Raw genomic sequence first — 21605 nt, forward strand, 5'->3', positions numbered from 1 at the left:
GGAGCGGCGTTGCAGCTGCACCGCGATTCCTTCTCCGCGTCTTCTCCGCATCTTCCCACCCTGCCAGGGCAGCTGAGACAGGAGCACGGAGCTTTGGAGCCATGGATCATCTGCTCATGGAGTGTCCACCACTGGATGGCTCCAAAATCAGGGAGGTGCTGCAGCTCACGCCCCAAAGCAGCAGCAGAAGTGCACCCAAGGACTGTCCAAAATATTCCAAAATCCATTTATTTTCTTCTCCCAGAGCTCGCTCTGCCATCTTCCCGCAGCAGAATTAAAGCAGCAGGATGCCAGGAAGGGCTATTAACTGTCACCTCTCCAGCTCCCTGTGTAATGTATGCACAAACTAATTACATTGGAGGAATAACATGGATTAATTATACACATCACAAGTGGGATACAGCATTTTTGTGTTTAAAGGATATTTTTAATATAAATGACACATTTGGAACTCGAAAATAGCACAGATTGGGTTTGTCCAATGAAAGACTGCAAAATTCTGAATTTAATGTATAATATAACCTTTATTCTTTTTCCTCTAAACTCTTGGAAACTTACATAACAATCGTGCTTTAATTATGACACCGTTTATAGACATTTAAAATGCATCTTAATTTATAAATATTTTACATTTGGTCCATAGAACAGGTTGCAATTTACTAAATAATACTGTACTCTTTAAAACAGGCTCTGTATATATTTTTGAATATGTATATATTACATATATATTTTTATATAGAGATAGATTTGCTTGGTGTTGGATATTTCCTTATTGCAAAAAGCATATATGATCATACAATAATCTTTCTTTTTCAGGGCAAGTACTACAAAAAAGATACAGCTATTCACAGTTTACACACAGTAGTTCTACAACACTAGTTTGTGCTATGTGATAACGTTTGTACAGCTTTTTGCTAAAGAGCAGGTCTGTCAAACATCTGTCATAATTGTTTACAATCAAACATTAAATACTGCATTTTTCTTAGAACAACATGGGACTCGGTTACATTAAACAATAAAGAGAAAGTTGGAGTTTTTATCTTTAGTCTAATGAAATTCACAAGTATGATGTATCATGTGTGATGTCTGTGTAGGATGTGGGGTTCCTCTAAATCCCAAAGACTTACAGGACATTTGCATCTCAGCTATGGCCGTTTAGGATGGAGCTTAGATCTCGTAGTATTTTACAGTTGACCTAGGTATGAAACAGTTTAGAACCTATCCAACATACTCTGAGAATTTAGGATGTAGTTTGAAATACATGTGTATTATATATATATATTATTTCTACATAATGTGCTTGACATTCTGAGAATAATACCTTATTGCAAGAACATGTTTGTCACCTTCAGACGAGAACAACGAAAAACCCAACATTCACAGGTAATATGTTTTTGTTTTTTTTCCACATAGTAGTTCTACATAAATTGTGCTATCTAACATTGTACGGTGCACAAAAAAAAGTTTGCTGAAAAGCATGTTTTCATTGCACAGTTCTGTCACAGTCATTTACAATCAAACATCACCCTCCCCAAAAAAAAAAAAAAAAAAAAAAAAAGCCAAAAAGCCTCTGTGCCTGTCTTATAGCTGCCAAACGAGAAATGCCAAGCGGGGCTCCCGCTGCATTCCCCACACAGGGAAAACTTCCAGGGGCTGGCCGGGCTCTCTGGCAACACAGGACAGAGCCCGGAGCGGGTTCTGTGGGATCAAAGAGCTCTCCCTTGTGCCCTCAGCACCACCCAGGCCCTGGAAATGGAAATCCCACTGCTCTCAAAGTGCTGACCATGCGCAGCTGGTGATCGGGAACGGGGAAAGCTCTGTAGCAGGATCAATCGAGCCCTAAGTTTGAATTTTTAAGGAGAAGCTTCGATCTTTAAGCCGGTGTTTTGGTTTCTATTTTGGTGGCAATGCAATAATAGTCGAGCGATAACAGCATGATAAAAGCTCAGGGAGTCTGAGCTCAAATGGCAAATACTTCATATTTTACTCCTGGGAATCTTGAAGAGCTCTTGGCTATTACTTTGCTAAAAAAGTTAAAAGTTGTATTCCTGCCTCTAACATTGCTTCACAAAGATATCTTCTTTTTATAAGAAGCAAGATATGCATTTTTAAATAAATGTATGACCTTGTTTGAAGGTCACCCTGAAAGGCTGAGCATGGCCAGTGTGTTTGGCCTGGGCTGCTCTGCCACAAACAACTCAATTTGTGCACTAGGAATGTTTATAAAGGCTGTGCCTGCTGTTAATCGAAGGAAGAGTCTCTTCCCCCCTCAAATGGCCTCAGCTGGAACAATTTCTAAGGGCAGACTTTTGCACTGGAAATCACTTGTTTACAAAATACTCCGTTCTTTTTGTACAAAACAACTCCAAACTTAATTTTACTCCTGCAAAGTCAGAAATAACAGTCTTGGGATTCAACGGTAAGAAATAGTGATCAACTACTAAAAATCAGCAGCACAAAACTTCAAATAGTCGTGCTAAAAGGTAGATTAAAAAGGTCCTGGCACATCAACTTACAAATTCCAAGGTATGCAACTATCATTGTGAAAGGATAAAAACATTAACAGTCTGTGGATTGCTGGAGAACACAAAAACACTGTCAAACATCTGAGCTCGCAACGGCTGGATCGAACCCATGGCGATTCCCTCGGAGTGGAGATGACCTTGTTGCTTTTTTTTCTTTTTTTTTTCTTTTTTTTAATGTGTTTTTTTGTTGTTTTTTTTGCCACTAGAGGTAGGTAATTATATTCTCAGACGTGAATTTGTGGTCATATTCAACCATATTTTTTGTTTTTCTGGAGGAGGAGCGGTTCTTGGACAAGAGAAGAGTTTAGATGTAGGCTTCTTTGTTGGCAGAGTTGCTCTGTTGGGCCTGGTCTGGCCCGTTCTCAGGGTGGGTGATGTCTTCACTGGGCTGAATCATCACTTGGATGCGCTGTTAAAAGGACAACAATAAATGTGAGGCAGCCAAAAAACTCTTTCTAACCTAACTATTTTGTTTTCTTTTTAATATTTAAAGAATTCTTTACAACTGCCTATCTTCCCAGGGACCAGCAATGAGCCACTTGCACTAAACAGAATTCCACCTCTGTCCTGAACGTGACAGGAGGAGCTGAAAAACCCCATGCCAGATGCTGGATGCCAACAAGGAGCTTTCCTGGGGAAAAGAAATGAGGAGAGGCTCTGCTGTGAGCCCAGGGTCCAGCACAGTGGCTGCAGTGGGCAGCTGTGCTGGGCACCAGTGATGGGCATCTCCCCAGCAGAACGGAGAGCTCCTCCAGGGATAAAACAGATGGAACATATTTGTATTTTAGAGTGTTTTATTCCTATTCTGTATTTCCTCATCCTTTTGTCCTCTCTGTTCCTTCAGCTTCTCTGCCCAGCTCATGTTTATATCTCAAAAGAAATCCTAGTTTGGCTCCTCAAGCTTTTCACTGGTGCAGGCTCCTGCCATCACTTAATAATAACTTTTCAGTGCTTTCAAAAATGAGATCCTAATCCACAACAAGGCTGAGATGAGGAACTTTTACCGAGGTCTCCCACAGCTGTATTTTAGGGCAACAGTTCTCCTTTTGCACCTAAAAGTTTCTGTAAGACCAAGGGAAATTTATTCAAAATGTAAAAGCTAAGAACAGGAAGCAGGGGAAACAAAAAAACAAAAAACAAAACAAAACAAAACAAAAAAAGCAAAAAAGCAAAACCCAGATTTTTTGCAGACTTCTTTGAAGCCTCACTAAGTCCTTCAAAATTTGCTGAAGACAAATATTTGGATCAAGATCCGAGTATTTCATGAGACATCACTCATCAATTCTGCTTAAGATCATCCAGCCCTTTGCAAAGATGGCTCTGTCAGCTGATTTTAGAATATTCCCAAAGTTCTGACAAATTCCTTTTGACAGTCTTTGGTTTCCACAATCACAGAGTGTTTCAGTAGCTGGGCTGGAAAACTGGCTATGATGTACAGGAGGAGCTGGAGAGGGAAAACTGAGGATCCACCCGGATTAAAATGATGAGCTGTGGTGATTGTATGTGGCTCCTGAACAGTGTGGGGGGCAATAATGTATTAATGAATATTTCGCACTCTTTTAGCAGCACTTCTGTGAGGACCTCAGAACTGACTGAAATAAAAACTGACTGAAAAAACCCCGGGCTCTCTTCATTAGAAATGTTACCTCCTTTTAAAAATGGGATGAGCAATCAGGGAGAGGCTGAGAGCAAGGAGAAAAAAGCCCCTAATGTTCTTCATCAAGTGACTGCTCACAGAAATCCCTTAAATAAAGGCTAAAGGGAAGTGCTCCCAAGACATTTCATTTCCCAAGTGCAGCAGAGCAGGGCAGGTGAAGTGCAGGGAAAAAGCCTTGGGGACCATCAGGGAGATGCAGGACAGGGTCACTGAGCAGACTCCTGCAGACCCAGAGCTCTGTGGATCAATCCCTGACTTCGATCCCAGCTCCCCAGAGCATCCCCTGCCTTGATCCACGGCTGCGTGTCTCATGTTAATCAGGACCAATTTCCATGTTTTGCAAACTGCTCCTCTGTTTTCTAGGTGTGAGGAGCTGGAATGCCAAGTGTCTGCAGCTGCCAGAGCAGAGATAAGGACCCAGTGGAAGGTGGGGAATTGTGTTCAGCAGCCGATGGCTCAGACACTCTCTTGTCTTTTGGTCAGCTCTTTAATGTTTTTTTTTAGCTCAAAGCAAAACAACTGAGGGGAAAATAGATGTCAGAAAAGAAGTGCCCAGCAATCTTTGATTGCACAGGTCCCAGGGGGTGGGGACAGGCAGACTTACCTGTTTTAGGGAGCCTTTCAGGGTTAGGAACATGTATGCCATGTAGCCAGGTATCAGCACCATAGAGGACAGGGCCATGAACCAGCCAACCCCCTGGCCCCATTTTGGGAACACGTAGCTCCCCATGGTCAGTGGGGTCATCTGCACAGCACTGAAGATGAACACTCCCTGCAAAAGCAGAAGGGAGGGTTTTGGCTGAGATTCCCACAGCGTGCTGGCTTCACGAGCTTTTGTGCGGCTTCCCAAGACGACGCCTATTACCAAAATGAATGTTTTACCTTAAAACTGTATTTTCACATATAAACCTGCACCACAGATAATCCAGGTGTGCCCTGGTGCCTATAAATTCCTGGGATAACCTGCACAGAGCCAGAGGGAAGGGGGCTGCTGGGGAGAGCAGGGATCCTGGGAATACCTGTGGGCATGTACGTGTTGCACCCACATGGTGGTTTTGGGATGTTCTCCAATGATGCCCTGCAGACATGGAATTCTATAGGCTATTCCCAGGGAAAGCTCCCATCCTGGCCTGTCTCAAACATCTGAACCAGCCAGGAAAACCTGCTAAAGTGAACCAGGGGAGAGGGAGGCTCGTTCTGGTCCCAGGCTGGGGCCTTGTGCAGGACAGATTCCCAGAGGAGGATGCAGAGGCAGATTTTTATCCCTGCTCTGAGCTGGGCTGGGCAGCTCATTCTGCTGAGGACGTGACTAATCTGGCCAGTTTGACAATGCTGGGCATCCTCCTCCTGTGCCACTAAAATAAAATGTGTTTCTTATGCCTTTCTGAACGTTTATTTCTACAAAATTGAAATCTGCTTGATCTGGGAAAGGATGACTTGAGGAACCCTCAACATGAACACATTTCTGTGTCTCTTTAGTGTTCCTCATTTGCTTTTCACATGTTGGCTCATGTGTATCAGTGGCTGCTTGATTAGTTTGTTACATTGCTTCTGGGTTCAGTGTATGTGCTGTAAATTTACATTTCTTTGCTTATTACTTCCTTAGGTATTGAATGGGATTAACTGGGTAAAGTTTAGGATCAGGAAAAGGCTGTCCTGTGCTATCCAATACAGATTCCTTGAAGAGTTTGCCAGAAAACCCACAGCAATGTAGAATAAAATGATTCCTATATGCCACAGATTCCCATGAGGGAAGAGCACGAGTTTAGAACCCTGCTCTGTCACCAGAAGTGTCTGTGGAGGAACTAAGTTTACAGAATGTTGGTAATTTTGTGTATGTGGAAAATTTAGATTTTAGATTGCTAAATTCTGTTTTAGAATACTAAAAAAAAAAAAAGGTCAAAAAGTTGTTCCTTACAGTTTTCTGACTCTGCCAATCAACCTCTTGAGCATTTCCAGAGGCCTAATAAAAATTTTGGCTTCTCTTTTTGGGATACAAGCTTCCTCTAATGCCAAATAAGCTTTTTGCTTGTTGCCTTCAATGGGATTGCACAACTCCGTAAAAAAGGAGTGAGGACAGAACTAATGTGAACCTGTGGGGGTGGAAATGACAAGGCTGCAACACCCAGGCCATTCATTCACATTCTTTCAACCAGAGAATAGAAGTTCGGTCCTTACTGCCACAATGATAGGAGTGAAAAAGGACCAGCAGAGCTTCCACCAGATGCAGGGTCTGTATCCCACCATCTCTTGGATGTTGTCATAAAATCTATTAACACCTGGATATAGAAATAAGAAATAGCACAGAAACATATCAGGTAATATCTGAGAGACATTGTCATAAATTATGATTATATTTGGAAGCTGGACAAAGATCTCAAGACAACCTTTCTTCTGTCTGGATGGAAAAAAAAGTGTGCAAGCTGAAAAGCACCAAAATTCACCTGTTCTCACTCTTCCACATCATAATTATTTAAATAGAGACCAGCAAACTTATTCCCACACAAAATGAGGAAGCTGTACATGGGAAGGTCAGATGCAAGAAACACGCTGGACTGATTTCAACTCTTGGTCATATTAGAATGAGAAATGTAGGGCCTATTTTACAATTATAAAAACCCCAACCCATCCCACACCATGCACGGGCACCATGCAGGATCTGAAATCAGGGAGACCCTCCTGCTACTGCTGCTCTGCACCAGCTTCCCAAAGCTGTGTCTGTCACAGATTTATGCCTTTGATTTCTTCATGGGCAGAGCCTGGAGCTCATAATTCCAAGGTGTGCTTCAAGCCCTTTAAGGATCATCCACTTAAGCTCCTTGCTTGGTTCCTGCCAGCTCAGAATATTCTGTGATTTCTGGGATAGTTTTGATGTATTTTCCCATTTGCTGGGCTCACCAGCAGCGCCTCTCCCTGGTCAAATGCTGTTCCATCCTCTCAGTCCCACTACAGTCCTGGAGAAGGTCTCCAGTTCTCCAGCTCTCGAGCAGCTGAAGTGTCCAGATGAGGATGGGAGCAGCTCCTCAGAGGAGCTGGCACAGCTCTGAGGTCAAAAATACTCTGTGACAATATCCCACATATCCAGCAATCCTTAGAGGCAGAGACTGCCAGTCTAGGCTTCTGGATTTTTCAAGGTGATTATTCCCTAACTGACCAAGGAGCCTGGCTCACTGCAGGACCCTGGAGTGAGAGAATTTCTGGAAAAACCAAGTATCACAAATCCCAAGAGCCCTGAGGCAATATGTGCTCAACACCTCTGAAGATCCAGGTTTCCAAGGGAGTGGGACAGGAAAAGAGATGAAGTATCACCTTGTGAATATTCCTGAAACACTTCACAGCTCCCAGGCCTCTAGGTAAGGTGTTTAAAAGGCAGCAGCACTTTCCACAAGCCAACTTTCAATTTTATCCACAAAAAACAAGGCCACTTTCAGTTCTACCCCCAGCACGTGCACACTCAACCACAGATCAGAGGGTGAATTATCTTCAGGGTGTGTTAACATTAGGGAAAAAATACAAACAGGCTGTTTACCATAGCACCAGGATATCGAGATGCACTCAAAGAATACAAGGAACAGGAGACTCATTCCACTGGCAGAGTAGTAGTCAAAAAGCTTAAACACATAGATTCCACCCTAAAACAGAAAAGAAAGTATTAAAAATAGAGCAAAATGTAGCTTCAAATGAAAGCTTCAAAATCTAAGGTACAAACTAACAGTGGTGGATAGGCTAGGGGCCTATTATTGTAAATTGACCAATAAATTATTGTAAGGCTTGAGGTCAATCTGGACAAAATTAATATTGGTGCTGTTTAAATGGAAAAGTTTAATTTTGCTTTTTGCTCTTTGTTTGATAATTTAATCATAATTGAGTCATTAATAATTTCCCTCAAATAATTTGCAAAGTCAACATCTCCAGCTGCCACTTTTTGGACTGTAAGAGTGTGGGGATGTGCATTTTGATGTCCCCTGATCCTTTTTGGGACTACCTAAAAATCGAGGCCAAACAGAATGAAGGCAATAAAAGCAGTTCTGTTTATTGAAGGCCCTTCAGGTACATTTTGGGCAGACAAAGCCCCCCAGGGGCTACACCCAAAAATGGACCCCAGCTCACGGGTTTTCACTCTTTTATAAGTTTGGTCCATTTGCAGACTGGGGGTCAATCTCCCAGTTACAGCTGCAGGTAATGAAGTCATTTACCCCAAGTTTGCTCCCCCCAATTCACTTTTGTTTCCATCTCTGGGCCCTGAGGCAGTGAGGTGTCCTTGACTGCCAGCCTGGAGAGGAATTGTTGTGTGTGAGCAGAATGGGAAAGCAGCAGCTCCCACTGGGTATGGAGTTTGGAGTTACACACTGAAGAACTGCAGGATCTCAAATACACGAAAAATACAAAAGCTAAATATACAAGAGCTAAAATCCTAATATAAAATAAACAATCCAAACACAAATAAATAAAATATAAATAAAAATATCAAAGCTAAACTCCCAAAACATCACATGGACCACAGGACGCTTTACACTGAAGCCGCCAAAATCCTGGGTAGCGTCAATCCCTGCCAGTTCAGCGGCTGGCAGGGATTGCTGGCTGGACTGGGGAAGGGAGAATGCTGCTGCTGGTGGCAGACCCAGGTCCCCCAGGTCCCCCATGCAGCAGTACCTGAGTGATGTTGGACAGCCCTATGACGTAGGACACGATGCACACCACGGCGATGAAGAGCTCGCGGCGGTTGCGCAGCAGCTTGGGGAACTCGTCCACCAGGGCAGTGATGAACCCTTCCACGGTGCAGAACTGTGGAAAGGGAACACAAAACACAATGCAGAGCCCTGCCAGAGGATGGGGTTTGGGGGAGCAGTTTGTTCTTGGACCCTTCGCTGGCCTGAGGCTGCAGCTGTCCAACAAGAAGTGAAAATTCACTTGACTGCATTGGAAATTCTGCTCCTGAATACCCTTGTTTCTGTCTAAAGAGATCTGTGCAGAAAGATTTCCAGCTTGAGGAACACTCAAAATTCTAAGCTATGAACTGTTGCTTTTGCTCTGTGAACAGGAACTGCTCTTTATTTTGTAATAAAGATGATAAATCTACATTTGAGGGCTTTGATCCCTCAGTCCTACAAAATTAACTTCTTTTTAATGTGATTTACTCACATACAAGAAAGCCAACACACAGAGAAAGTCTAATCAGATTGGTGCTCATACAGAAGGTTAAAGATTCTCATATGATTCTCATATCTAATAAATCAAATATTCTACTATTTGTGTCCCCAGAAAACATTTTTATTGAGGCCACGTCCTCCAAATGGAAATCATGGCCACACTCCAGAATCCTTCTGTGTGCATGTATTGAGATAAATGTTATCATTATGCTGGCTGAAATAGTGAAAACCAGAAGGCAAGTAAAGTTTTATTAATTTTCAGCAGAGCAAGTAGAATTCAACCAATGGTTACAGCTCCTGTAAATTACAGTGTATGAAATGTTTCAGTGACAGACAGAAAATGAAGAAAGTATGACAGCCTGTAGATATATATTATTTTTAATAATATTAGGCCACCTCCCTCAGCTGTTAGTTGCCTGGAGACAAGTGCTTTCAAGAATATTTTTGACCCAATTAATTTCAGAGCAGTTTCCCCCCAGACTGAGCAATGGGTTTTAATGTCAAGCCTGAAGCTCACTGAAAAACAAAGAAATAGAAAGTGTAAATTTTCAACTTTCTTTCATCTGCCAGGATAAAATGCCCTCTTGGTCTTTTTGTGTTCACAGGCTGAAGTCAGCTTGGATTTAGAGAAAATGATGGATTTTCTCTCCTGCAAGGCTGGTACAGTGCTAAGGCAGTAAATCCCATATTCTTTTACATGATGGGAGGGCTGTGCTAGGAACTGGGAGATGCTGGTTTGCAAACTGCAGCTGATTGCAAGTGAATTAACCCATCTGCCTAGGACTGGTGTCATAAAAATGATCCCACAGTTCAGAAGCCAGTGGGGCCTTTCCCGATCAAGTCCTCCAAGTATTCCTTGTAAAACAAGCAGGGTGCTCTCCTAAATGCTGCCAGTGGGGATTGTTCTCTCTATTAAAATTAGCAGTGATGAACAAAAGGTTTTGTTGGACATAGTTACTTCTAAAGGGTTTTCTCTTGTGCAGTGTGCTTTTTTACTTATTTCACAATCAACATTTCTAATGACACAAAGTCTTAAATATTTAATAGTTTAATCTAGACAGAGAATATTTTGGATTTGCAAAACCCCAGGTTTGAGCCTCCTCATTCATTTCCAGTCGTCAGATGCCACCCAGAGCTTAAGTAAAGCCTGAACCAATACATTTGTGATCCTTTCCCTCAGGAAGCGATTTCAGAAGACATCAAAACACAGAATATCCTCAGTAATGATGCCACTGCCTACTGAATTAACTCCAGATATTAAAATGAAATGTGTGCTGTGCCTTTCCGCTCCAGTGGTGAGCTCTGGAGCTGCCTTTCAGAAATACCTGTGGCATCTAAATCTTGTAAAACGTATCCCGGTGTTTCCTGCACAGCTGAACATTGCACAGGTATTTTTAATGTTGTGATTTAACAGGGGAAATATCAAAGGTAAGCTCCTTTTTGCCTGCAGAATAAATTTTCTGCCTGTTTTTCATGTGCTTCCAACAGTTCATGGAAGAGGAAAAACGTTTCGGCATCAGTTTTTTACTCAGTCTTTCCTCAGTGCCTCTTAGTCTTTATCTGATTATTCCAGGGACCATCCTGCCCCACTTCCAGCTGGCAGTGGAGAGCACAGGGAGAGCCCAACCTCATTCCAGCCAGTGGCAGAAAAATCTGTATTTTTATTTATTTCCACTGCAGTTTTACCTGACTGTCAATGCCGAGCATGAGCAGCATGGAGAAGAAGAGTATTGCCCACAAAGGGGAGATGGGCAACTGTGTCACTGCCTCTGGGTAAGCCAGGAATGCCAGTCCAGGGCCTGGGGGAGAAACAGGAGACAGAACATCAGGGGAGGGCTGGGGCTGGCACTCTGCTCCTGCTGAGCTGTGTTTGGGTGGCTCTGGACGCAGCCCCTGAGCAGGGATTTCAGCTGTTCAGTGTCCACTGACCACGCGGCCACTGCGAGAACCTGATTTGCAAAATGAACAAGCCAAAACAAAAAAACAAACAAGCAAACAAAAAAACAAACAAACAAAAAAACAACAAAACACCCCCAAGACCCTCCAAAGCCAACCAACCAGAATACTGAATGCAGTTCAGAAGCTGCTCCTGAGAGACCCCTTGGCACAGCCAAGGCAGGAGTGTTATCCTGGGCTAGGGTTACATCTTCAGGCACTGCTCAGCTCTCTCTCCCCTCAAGCAGGTTTTGACAGCTTCAATCTCCTTCTTTGCACCGTTCAGAAGAGAAACACAGACAGCTCAGAAATGGAGAGGACACTTTCCAGCATTTCCAATATTCCCATTTGCTGTCCCATTCCGTTCACTCCCTCAAAATACATGTTTTAATATACTCTGTAGCTGTGGACAGCCAAACTTTTAATTTTTTCTTCTTGCTAACTGCTGATGGGGGGAACATGGTTGGAAGGAGAATATAAATTTCTATTTTAAAGGAGTTTTTTTGTTTTCATGGCATATCTGGATGTCAGGGTCAGAGGGAAAACTAGCAAATTTAATAAACACAGAAATAAAGCTCATGTGCTTCACGTAAGGAGTGTCTCTGATTTTTCATTTTCCATTAAAAGTCTGTCAGTGACAAGTGCTTGGTCACAGCTCCCAAACCAGCAGAGCAAGGGCCGCATCAACACCTGGATTGTCAAGCCTGATGAGGATTTTGAAGCAATTAATTGCTAACAAGAGCAGATATGATTGGAAAGCAGCTCAGAAAGCATTCCAAATAGCAGTGCCAAAAGCAAAATAAACTTCAGATAAATATGTTAATTTGACTCTTTTTTTGCATTCCACAGAAATGGAGCTACACCTTTTAATAATATTATTTGTTTTATAAGGCTGTATAAAAGATGGCAGAACAACCCCTCATGGTGGTAAAACTGGCACCAGCCTCCAAACTTGCTAGGAGAAATAGAAGCCTTAATTAAAGGGTCAATTTTTTCAAATATGCTTTGCAATTAGTGGTCATGGGCATCTTTCAGAGGTCTGTTATCAGATGTACTTAATATGATGTAAAAATATGGTTGTGTTTGGAGGTGTAGCCTTTATACAGCTCTATCTGTATCAAAGACATAAATCCAAAAGGCTTATTTCACACACCACTGCATTTCCAGAGCAGCTTTTAATAACACTCCCTGCCATCAACATTTTGCACCTAATCTCTTTGTATGTGTAATTTATTGAAGATGATTTTTAGGGCTTAAATTCTCTCCTTTTCTAACTGAGGAGATATTTCAGTGGGTTGTGTTTGCTAACACACTCATCCAGATTTTGTCCACCAGCGAGTTCCATCCAAGCTTTGAGTTATGAGATCCCTCCCTGTGGCCAGAACTGCTAAGTGAGTATCTGGTGCACCAGCTGGGTTAGGGCAGCCATCTGCTCTGCTGCTTTAAGCTTTTTCAGCTGGAAGACAGACAAGAAACTGCAAGGAATAACAGAATCCTCCCATGGACATCTCCGTGCCCTAAATAAAATGTCTTTCAAGGTACAGAGTCATGTGAAATAGGTGTAGGTCTGAATAGGAGACAAATGGATCTGATTCAAAGGGCTAAAGAAATGGGAAATGGAATTAAAACCCAATTGAACTGGAAAACATTAGCTTAAAAATCACCCCATAATGACCAGCATTCCTCCTGCTCTGCCTGGAGTGGGCTGGGACAGCACTTTTCCTTCTGCCATTGGGAGACTGAAGGGACAGGGAGCTGAGGAGCTGTGAGGAGGGATTTGGAGCAGTTCCACAAACAACCTACAAGCAAAAAATAACTGAGGCACAGCTTAGAGGAAAAGAGATTAGGTACCTGATGCTGCAACATCTGCAATTGGCCTTTTTGTGACATTGGCCATGAATCCCACAATGGAGAAGATGACAAAGCCAGCAAACATGCTCGTGCATGAGTTTATGCAGCACACTATGATGGAGTCCCTGAAACAAAGGGAAGGGGCTTTAAGCAGCAGGGAAAGTAAAGCAAAGGCTCATCTTTTTTGTTTTGTTTTGGTTTGTTTTGTCTTTTTGTTTGTTTGTTTGTTTTTTGTCCTGAGGAAAGATTTCGTGATTTAGGATTTCATGACTTAGAATTTCCCATTTCCCATTTTCCATATCATGCTGGGAAGTCTCTCCCATTGGTGTAAATGCAGTTACACATCTCAACCCCAGCCAGATAGAACAGTTAATATTCAATACTAAACTTTATTTCAATTATCTGTACACAGAACTCAGCTACAGCTGAGACAGGCAAGTGCCACTGCAATATGTGCAGTCATCTTCTTACCTGTAAACATTATTGTGGAAAGGGTTGTAACTTCCAAGGGCAATCAGTGAACCAAGACCCAAACCGTAGGAGAAGAAAATCTGTGTGGCAGCATCCAGCCAAACCTGATTGCAGGAAACAATTTTTTAAAAAATCTGTTTCTGCACTTGAGGAGCAGGTCATGTGTCTGAAAGGGGAACAGTGAGGAGTGAAACTTTTGTTTACCAGGGTGGAATATTTACCTCAGAGTCTGAAAGCTTACTGAAGTTGGGAGTTATATAGAATAAAATGCCTTCCTTTGCTCCAGGCAGTGTTACACCACGGAAGAACAAGATAAGCAGCATAACATAGGGATAAGTAGCAGAGAAATATACCACCTGATGTGAAGAAACAAGACAGAGTAAGTGTGCAAGGAAGAAGGATCAAAAGCACTTGCTCCCTGAAAATACTCTAGCAGCAACTGAGGCTCTTAAAATTGAGGCACATTTCAGTTAAAAAGCTTGGGAAATGCCTACACCAAAATTCCTTAAACTCCACGTCTAAAGGCACGTGGCTGTTGCCTATTTTTCTGCAAAGAGAACAGAGCGGACTAGAATATGTTTTGGTATTTAACACAAGGAAATCCCAAAAGCAGCAGCATCACGGCACCAAGATCCTGCTCGTAAAACATCTGGGAGTTTCTTTTCCCCACTCTCTTCTCCTCTGTATTACAGGCTCCTACATTCTTGCCTTTTCAGAGGTCCTATAGAAACCCTTTCTGAAGTCAGACTCAGCCCTCTTTTTGCCCTCTTTGTGCTTTGGAGACACGAGGAAGAAAATGGTTTTCTCTGAGCTCAGCTAAGCCCCATTCAACGCGTGGTTCGAGGTGGGTCACAGTTATAACTTCTTGTCAAAAGCTAACAATCCGTTCCTTCAGTGTGAAGAAATCCCAGTCCTCTACACCAGACCTGAGCTCCTCTAACCCAACCCTTCAGTTGACACCAAACCCCATTACTGGAGCTTTTCATTTCCCTAGGATTTCTCCTGACAGGGAAAGGCATGAACCAATGTCAGATGTTGCTGCTCCTTCATTCAGAAAGGTCTCTCAAGAATATAATTTCCTTTAATTGACTAGCAAATCCTAATTTCTACTCACAGCCCCCAAGAAGCACAGTGTGAAATCCTGTGAAAGGACCTCAAATGTTTCTCACTCACATGAGGGAAGGTGGGAGCAGCTCTCCCCAACACTTCCTTACATACCCAGGTCCAGCAAGAGCCGTGCAGTAAATGCACAATTCTTGCTGAAACCAAACCACTTCCCCCTCACTCTATTGCAGCCCAAAGCAGCTGGAATATTCATCCCAGGAGCAAGCAGGAATATTTTTAGCTGATTTTATACGTGGCCAAGCCATGAGGCCTGTAAGTGAAGCATCTATGGCTGTGGTCTGACCTAGCAACAGAGGAGCCAACTCTCTAAAACATGGGGCTGCATGGAAAAGACATGGGGCTCCAGGAAAACACAAATTAAATACTTCCCAGAGCTCTGATAGCCAAGCTGCCCCCAGTGCCTCTTACCTCAAGAATTTTCAGAATATTTGAGCAAAATGGGCATTTTTAATTGAAAGGTATTTCCAGCACTTTTTAATCTTACCTTTCCAGTCCAGCCTACCCCCTTCCAGATACAGAAATACACCAGAATCCAGGCAATTGCCAGGGTGATTGCCAGTGGCCATCGGATCTGCCCGGGCTTTTCCAAGCCATCGGTCATTTGGTGCATGTTGCGTCTGGAACGAGCCAACAGAACGGGGCATTTGGCAAACAATTCAGAGGATGAACTAGGAAGGATAACGAGGTGGTCCTTGCACATGCATGGGAAGAAGGGAGGGAAATGATGAGCTTACTCCCAGAACTCCACCACGGCACTCGTCATGTTGGTGGTGTTTGCTAAGGTGTAGTTGGAGAAGCAGCGCTCAGTGTTCCAGGGGTTCTCACAGTGTTTCCAAGGAAGGGTCTGGTGAAGGGAGAGAACCAAAAACCTTAAATCAAACACTTTTAAAGAAAGAATTACCTCAAGTATCTCTTTCTTTGCTAGAACTGACAGCTGAGCACAGAACTAAAGCACCTGGAGCTCTGCAGACATTGATCTCCCTGGGGTGAAAGTTATTTAAATTCCCATCACTTGGAAACATTCCTTCTTTCCTTTAACCTAGCAGCCCAAACTCTGGATTCAATACACTCACCATGAGAGTATATTGAAACAGCAGAAAGGACCTCCTGGAGGTCCAGGTACCTCTTGCTGCACAAGAGATAATAAAATTTGCATGGTTATTGATCAGAGATTTTCATTTTCCCCTCAGGTCAGGGGATAACTAGAAAAAGGTAAAATTTCTGTTTGCTACGTGCATGTTCTGCATGTGTCCATTCACTCATTCAGAAGATCTGAGGAGCAGAACCTGTTTCTCATGGTGTCCATTAGAATGAGCCTCATTTACATATAATTTATAGATCCTTCTTATGGCAGTTGTTGGAAAATCGTCTCACAGGACTGTTGTATCAGGGCACTGAGTGCTCCATACACAGGGATAAGAGGCTTCAAGGGAATTAGAAGTCAATATTCATTGAACATGGGCCACAAGAAACACTTCCAGACTCTGCCTGACCTTTCACATCAGTAACAATTCTGAGGACAACAAAGCAGAAGTGGTCATGCCACTCCCAGACAGTAATTAATGCAAATTTGATCAAGGAAAAATTCTTTAAAGCCAAGAACAAGCAAGCATGAGCGAAATTTATAGAAGAGACAATTGAACAATGATGCATTAATTTTATATAACTTATGTAAGAATGCTTCCTGAGATGGCCAAACCCCACAAATCAGACAAGACTTACTCAGCTGATGAATCACCCTTGAAGGGGAAAAAAAAGACAGCTAAAAATAAATAAACAGGAAAGAAAACAAAGCAAAAATAACAGCAATGAATGGAAGTTCAGAGCTAATCAAATCACAGACCTTCCATTCCATGGGGGTTTCTTTAATAAACCCTCCATCATTAAGCCACATTGCAATGATACCATTTCCCAAAGAACTCATGTTTGTGTGGTTGCTACTGGAGGAATAAAATAATTAGTTGTACACTAGAATTTTTCTTGGGGGAGTGACTGGCCTGTAAGCTCAGTTTTCTTTCTAAATTTCTCGTGGAGTGAAAAAACAAAAAGGGATTTTTACAAAATAGGGTTTTTTTCCCAGTAAGAATGGATTATCCCACATATTTCTGTTTGTGCTCTGTTGATCTCACACATCTACACAGAGGCAGATTAGCGATGCATCCATATTTTACTTGGCTTTACATCGAAGAAACAATTCCCCGTACCCTCTGACACACACTTACAGTGGTAAAGGAATTATACAGGTAGTATATGGCCCACGAAATAATCACAATGTAGTAAATATTTAGCCAAAAGGACAGGACTGCAGCAGCCAGCCCCACACCTGTAAGGAAAACAAAGATAAATGAAACAAGAGAAGAGCTGCAGCTCAGGGCAAACACATCTCATGGGACAGACACCACTTGGGAAATGCTGCAAAAGTGAGAATTGCAGAAGTGCATTCCACAGAGGTCATTATTTGGGTGATGGCTCAGCTACCCAGGAGTTCACTGCCACGTTCAGCTCTCTCTGTGGTGCAGTCCCACCTGCTGCTGCTGAGAGCTCCCTGGCATGTTTTAGTCCCAGGAAAAAGAGCTAAATCAGCTCCTTCTCTGGAACAGCAGCCCCAAAGGAGCTTGTGGCAGATGCACACATAGAGAGATTGTGGTCCTAGGCACTTAGGGCACAGAGCAGAGTGCCTGGTGCTCGGCACAGGCTGACTAAAGAAATGTCAGGGTTCCACCATGAGGATGCTCCACATGGACACTCCAGGGGTGCTCTAAACTATTCAGGACAGCTGTTCCATGACCCTGAGCAGGAGGGAGTGCTCACAATAATCAGGATAATGCAAAGCAAGGTTGTACCAACCCCTACTAACAGCAGCAACTCGAGCAAAAACACTTCTGTGTGAGAAACAATTTCATCTCTCTGCATTTTCCTAATGCTAAACCTGCCAGAGCAAAATTCAATCTCAACAGACTCTCAGTTTACCCTGTGCTAATTGTCAGTCCTACTGTGTGAGGTAATTTGGAACACCACGTGCAGCTCTGCTGGGCCAGAACTCAGCTCAGGAGCTCGGAAGTGTCAGAGGAGTTGGGATTAGAAGGGAGAAAGCATCCTTTGAGAGGTTTGTGGGTCTGTGCAGAATCGAGATTAAAACCCTGGGGTTCTGGCAATCAAACCGCAAACTCAAAGTGTGGAGTGAGTTTGTCTTGAGGAATGCAGCATGAACTTGCCAAAAGTGTCTGGCTTTTGAATTTCAATTTAAAAAAGGTGGTACCAATCTCTGTGAGCTCAGAAAAATTTATCAAATTGCTGCGAACTATTCCAAACCTGCTCAGACAACTACTGCTGGGTATGCTATTTTTAACAGTCTGTGCATTTCTACAAAAAAAAACCCAAGAGTTTCTGAAGTCCAAAAATATGTTTGTAGTGATTCTAATGCCTAAATATTACTAGTTTTAATGGAGAACAAAATATATAGCCCAGCACGTTTCAAAATCATCAGTTATGCCTCAGAAAATCAGTACCTTCTCTGGTAAAATCATGGCTGAAATATAAATGAAAGGCACCAAGAAAAATCCTTGCTCTGGCACTTTGTGGAACTTCTGCAATTTGGAAACAAATGAGAAATAATTGGAATCCATACTGTACCTTTGAACATTGGAGCAAGCTTCCACACTCCAAGGCCTCCTATAGATGTATACTGACCAAGGGAACACTCCAAAAGGAACAGTGGCACTCCAGCAAAAATTAAAGTAAGGAAATAGGGAATCAGGAATGCACCTTAAAAGAAATTCCAAAAAAGTCAGTTAGGGTGGGGAAAAACACAACTGAATTTTCAGTTTCCATCTGTGTTGCATATGAAAAGAAGCCCACAGGGTTTTTTTCCTCTCAGATGTAACTTTTCAAAGATGTTAGTGGAAATCACAGGTGCGCTTCTGAACCAGCCCCTCAAGAGGTGAAAATAAAGGGGTAGATGTAACTTCTTGTTTTTTAAACGTTCTCTATTGAAGTAAAAAGCTGAAATCCAAAAGCCTGTGGCTTTGCTGCCTTCACCTCTCACGGAGAGCACAAAAGCTTTAACCAGCCCTGGCTGCTTTCCAGCCTTTTGTGGGGAGCTCAGAGTCAGCTACAAACCCCATGAAATCCCCTCAAAACTCAGCCCAAAAGAGAGGGATATGCAGGGTTGGGTGGAGGGCAATGTGCTTTAGTTCTGCTCTGATACTTTCTGGCCTCTTATGTGCAACTGCAACTAGGAGTTAGAATAAACTTTAGGGCAGAGCTCAAAGCAGAGCTCCACGCTCCAAAATGGCTCTGAACCTCCTGGAAAAGTGGAAAGCAATAAAACCTAAAAAAAACAAATAAACCAAAAAAACCAAGCCAAAACATCATCATCAACAACAAAACTAAAAAAAAAAAAAAAAAAAAAAACACAAAAACCAAAGAAAAGCAAAACAAACAGAAAACTCAAAAAACCCACCAAAAAAAAACAAAACCAAAAACAAACAAAATCCCCAAATATGAAAAACCAACCAACCAAAAAAATCAAACCCCAAAAAACCAAAACCAACCAACCGAGAAAATGAAACCTCAAAAATACCACAGCAAACAACCATAAAGCCAAAATACTAAAAACTAAAAACAAAACCCAAAAACTCAAAAGAAAACAATTCCCCCCAAAAATCCTCCAGCACCCCCCCGCAGCAAACAAACTAAAATCAACAACCAAAAAATACTAAAACAACAAAACCCAAAAAATCCAAAACAAAACAACCACAAAAAAAGCAAACCCAAAAGACACCACAGCAAATAAACAAAAAAACAAAACCGCAAACCAAAACAATAAAACCCAAAAGACCCAAAATATAATAAAAAACCTCAAAAACCCCACCAGAAACATCACAGCAATCAAACAAAAAGGCAAAGAAACTATCCCCCGAATAAACCAACCCAACCCAACCAGCCAAAACCAAAATATAATCACCAAAAAAACTCCAAGAAAATAATCCTGCAACTCCCCCCCCACCAAAAAAAAGGAAAATCAACAAAAAATCCCCAACCAAAACCAACTATATGCGCATGAAAAATCTATTATAACCAAGTTTGAATTAGTTAGCAATTTGATGGCAACTCCTAACACGAACACAGCCAACGTACCTCCACCATTCTTGCCACACAGGTAGGGAAATCTCCACACATTCCCTAAGCCAATGGCATAACCTACACAGGACATAAGAAAGTCAAATTTCCCTTTCCAGGTGTCTCGGTCGGGAAGATCCGTCTTCTTCTTCTGCACTTTTACTACCAAGGTTTTGGGCTTGTCGTTGGTGATGGAGGCGTCGACCTCGGTGGAGATCTGTCCGTCCGCCACTTTGGTGCCGTTGGTGGCCATGTCTCTGGGCTTGGCTGGCGAGGCTCTGGCGGCGGCCGGGCGGGAGATTTCAGCACCAGTCCACGTGGACAGCAGCTTTGCGGCTCGTGGCGATCCACCCGGGAGCGACGGCGTGGGCAGGGCCGGCCCCGAGAGCCGGGACGCGGAGCCTCAGCGCGGTCCGGAGCCACCTGCGCGACACGGGGACACTCACACTCACGCCTCAGCTTCTGGGTTTTGTGTTTTTCAGATTCTGGACTGCATTGGTGACTCTGAACTGCGTATAAAGTCTTGGCAAGGTCTCCTCACAGCTCAACCAGACAAAAACCCTTTTCCAGCCCCAGAACCAAGGACACCGCTGCAGCTTCAGCCCCAAAAAGTGCAAACAGCAGAGAATTGAGGAGAGAATGTGGGAGGATGGGACTGCAGAACCTGGAGCTGGAATTGGACAATGAACCCCAACATGGAACTGGACCAAAACCTATAAAAGTGTGAACACTCATGACTCTGAGTCCATCTTGGGTGTAGCCCTGGCCAGGCTCTTGTACTGCCCAAGGTGAATCCCTTGAAGGGCTTTTAAGAAATCCCTGCTTTATTCCCTTAATTCTGTCCAGCCTCTGTTCCAGGGAGCCTCTCCAGGCATCAAGACATTCACAATCAAGGCCCAAGGCCTTGTGGAAGGGCTGGGCTCTGCCCTAGGGGTTTGTTCTGGACTCAACAGGAGCAGGGGAGAATCCCTACAACACAAGCTCTAAGATCCACTGATAACAATTTTTTTCTGTAGATCTTCAAAGAGGCTACGGAGAAAAGATTTCTAAAAAATCAAGGAATAGCAGCTGCCACCTGTAGTAGTGGATTAATACTGAGTTTAGAATGTTCATGATTAATCCAAAACAATCTCTGAGATCCACTTACTATATTTTGTCCCTCTAGATCATTTACGGGTGTACAGAAAAAAGAATTAAAAAAAAAAAACAACTTAGAAACATCAGTTGCCACCTTTAATAGAGAGTTCACTATTAATACAAAACCATCTCCAAGGCCCGCTGATTTTATTTTGTCCATATAGACTTCCTGTGAATCTACAGAAAAAAGATTAAAAAAAAAACACCCAAGGAATAGCAGTTGCCACATTTAATAGTGGATTAATACTGAATTTAGAATGTTCACAATTAATCCAAAATAATCTCTGAGACCCATGTATTATATTTTGTCCCCATAGATCACTTACAAGTCTACAGAAAAAAAAATTAAAAACCCCAGGAAATAGCATTTACCACCTTTAAGAGTGGATTAATACTGAATTTAGAATGTTTGCTATTTATCAAAACAACCTCTGAGACCCGCTGATTGTATTTCATCTCTATGGATCTCTTATGAGTCTACAGAAAGAATTAAAAAAAAAAGGACAAAACAACAAAAACAAGGAATAGCAGCTGCCACTGTTAATAGTAGATTTAGAGAGTTCATTATGAATACAAAACAATCTCCAAGATCCACTTACTATGTTTTGCCCCTATAAATCTCTTACGTGTCTA

General features: G+C 42.6%; 1 protein-coding gene across 1 annotated transcript; it reads right to left on the reverse strand.

Annotated features, from left to right (window-relative positions):
• Positions 1-2488: 2488 nt before the first annotated feature.
• On the reverse strand, positions 2489-20088 carry SLC6A1 (solute carrier family 6 member 1). The gene is made up of 14 exons (XM_062500937.1): positions 19854-20088; positions 18348-18479; positions 16937-17037; positions 15449-15558; positions 15199-15331; positions 13811-13945; positions 13590-13693; positions 13119-13243; positions 11019-11131; positions 8836-8967; positions 7712-7814; positions 6361-6461; positions 4787-4954; positions 2489-2934 (listed from the first exon to the last, which is right to left on the reverse strand). The coding sequence occupies exons 1-14, from the start codon at positions 20086-20088 to the stop codon at positions 2830-2832; spliced, it is 1797 nt and encodes a 598-aa protein (XP_062356921.1). The 3' UTR covers positions 2489-2829.
• Positions 20089-21605: the final 1517 nt, after the last annotated feature.

Source organism: Cinclus cinclus, chromosome 12 (assembly GCF_963662255.1).
Source record: "Cinclus cinclus chromosome 12, bCinCin1.1, whole genome shotgun sequence".
NCBI lineage: Eukaryota > Metazoa > Chordata > Aves > Passeriformes > Cinclidae > Cinclus > Cinclus cinclus.

Excerpts from the sequence above, each read along its gene's own strand:
- SLC6A1 (XM_062500937.1), bottom strand. The coding sequence starts at position 20,088 with ATGGCCACCAACGGCACCAAAGTGGCGGACGGACAGATCTCCACCGAG. Across the intron at positions 15,332-15,448 it reads GCCGTGGTGGAGTTCTGGGA|ACGCAACATGCACCAAATGA; the intron begins GTAAGCTCATCA and ends GGCTCGTTCCAG. Across the intron at positions 13,946-15,198 it reads GGGTAGGCTGGACTGGAAAG|GTGGTATATTTCTCTGCTAC; the intron begins GTAAGATTAAAA and ends TCTTCACATCAG.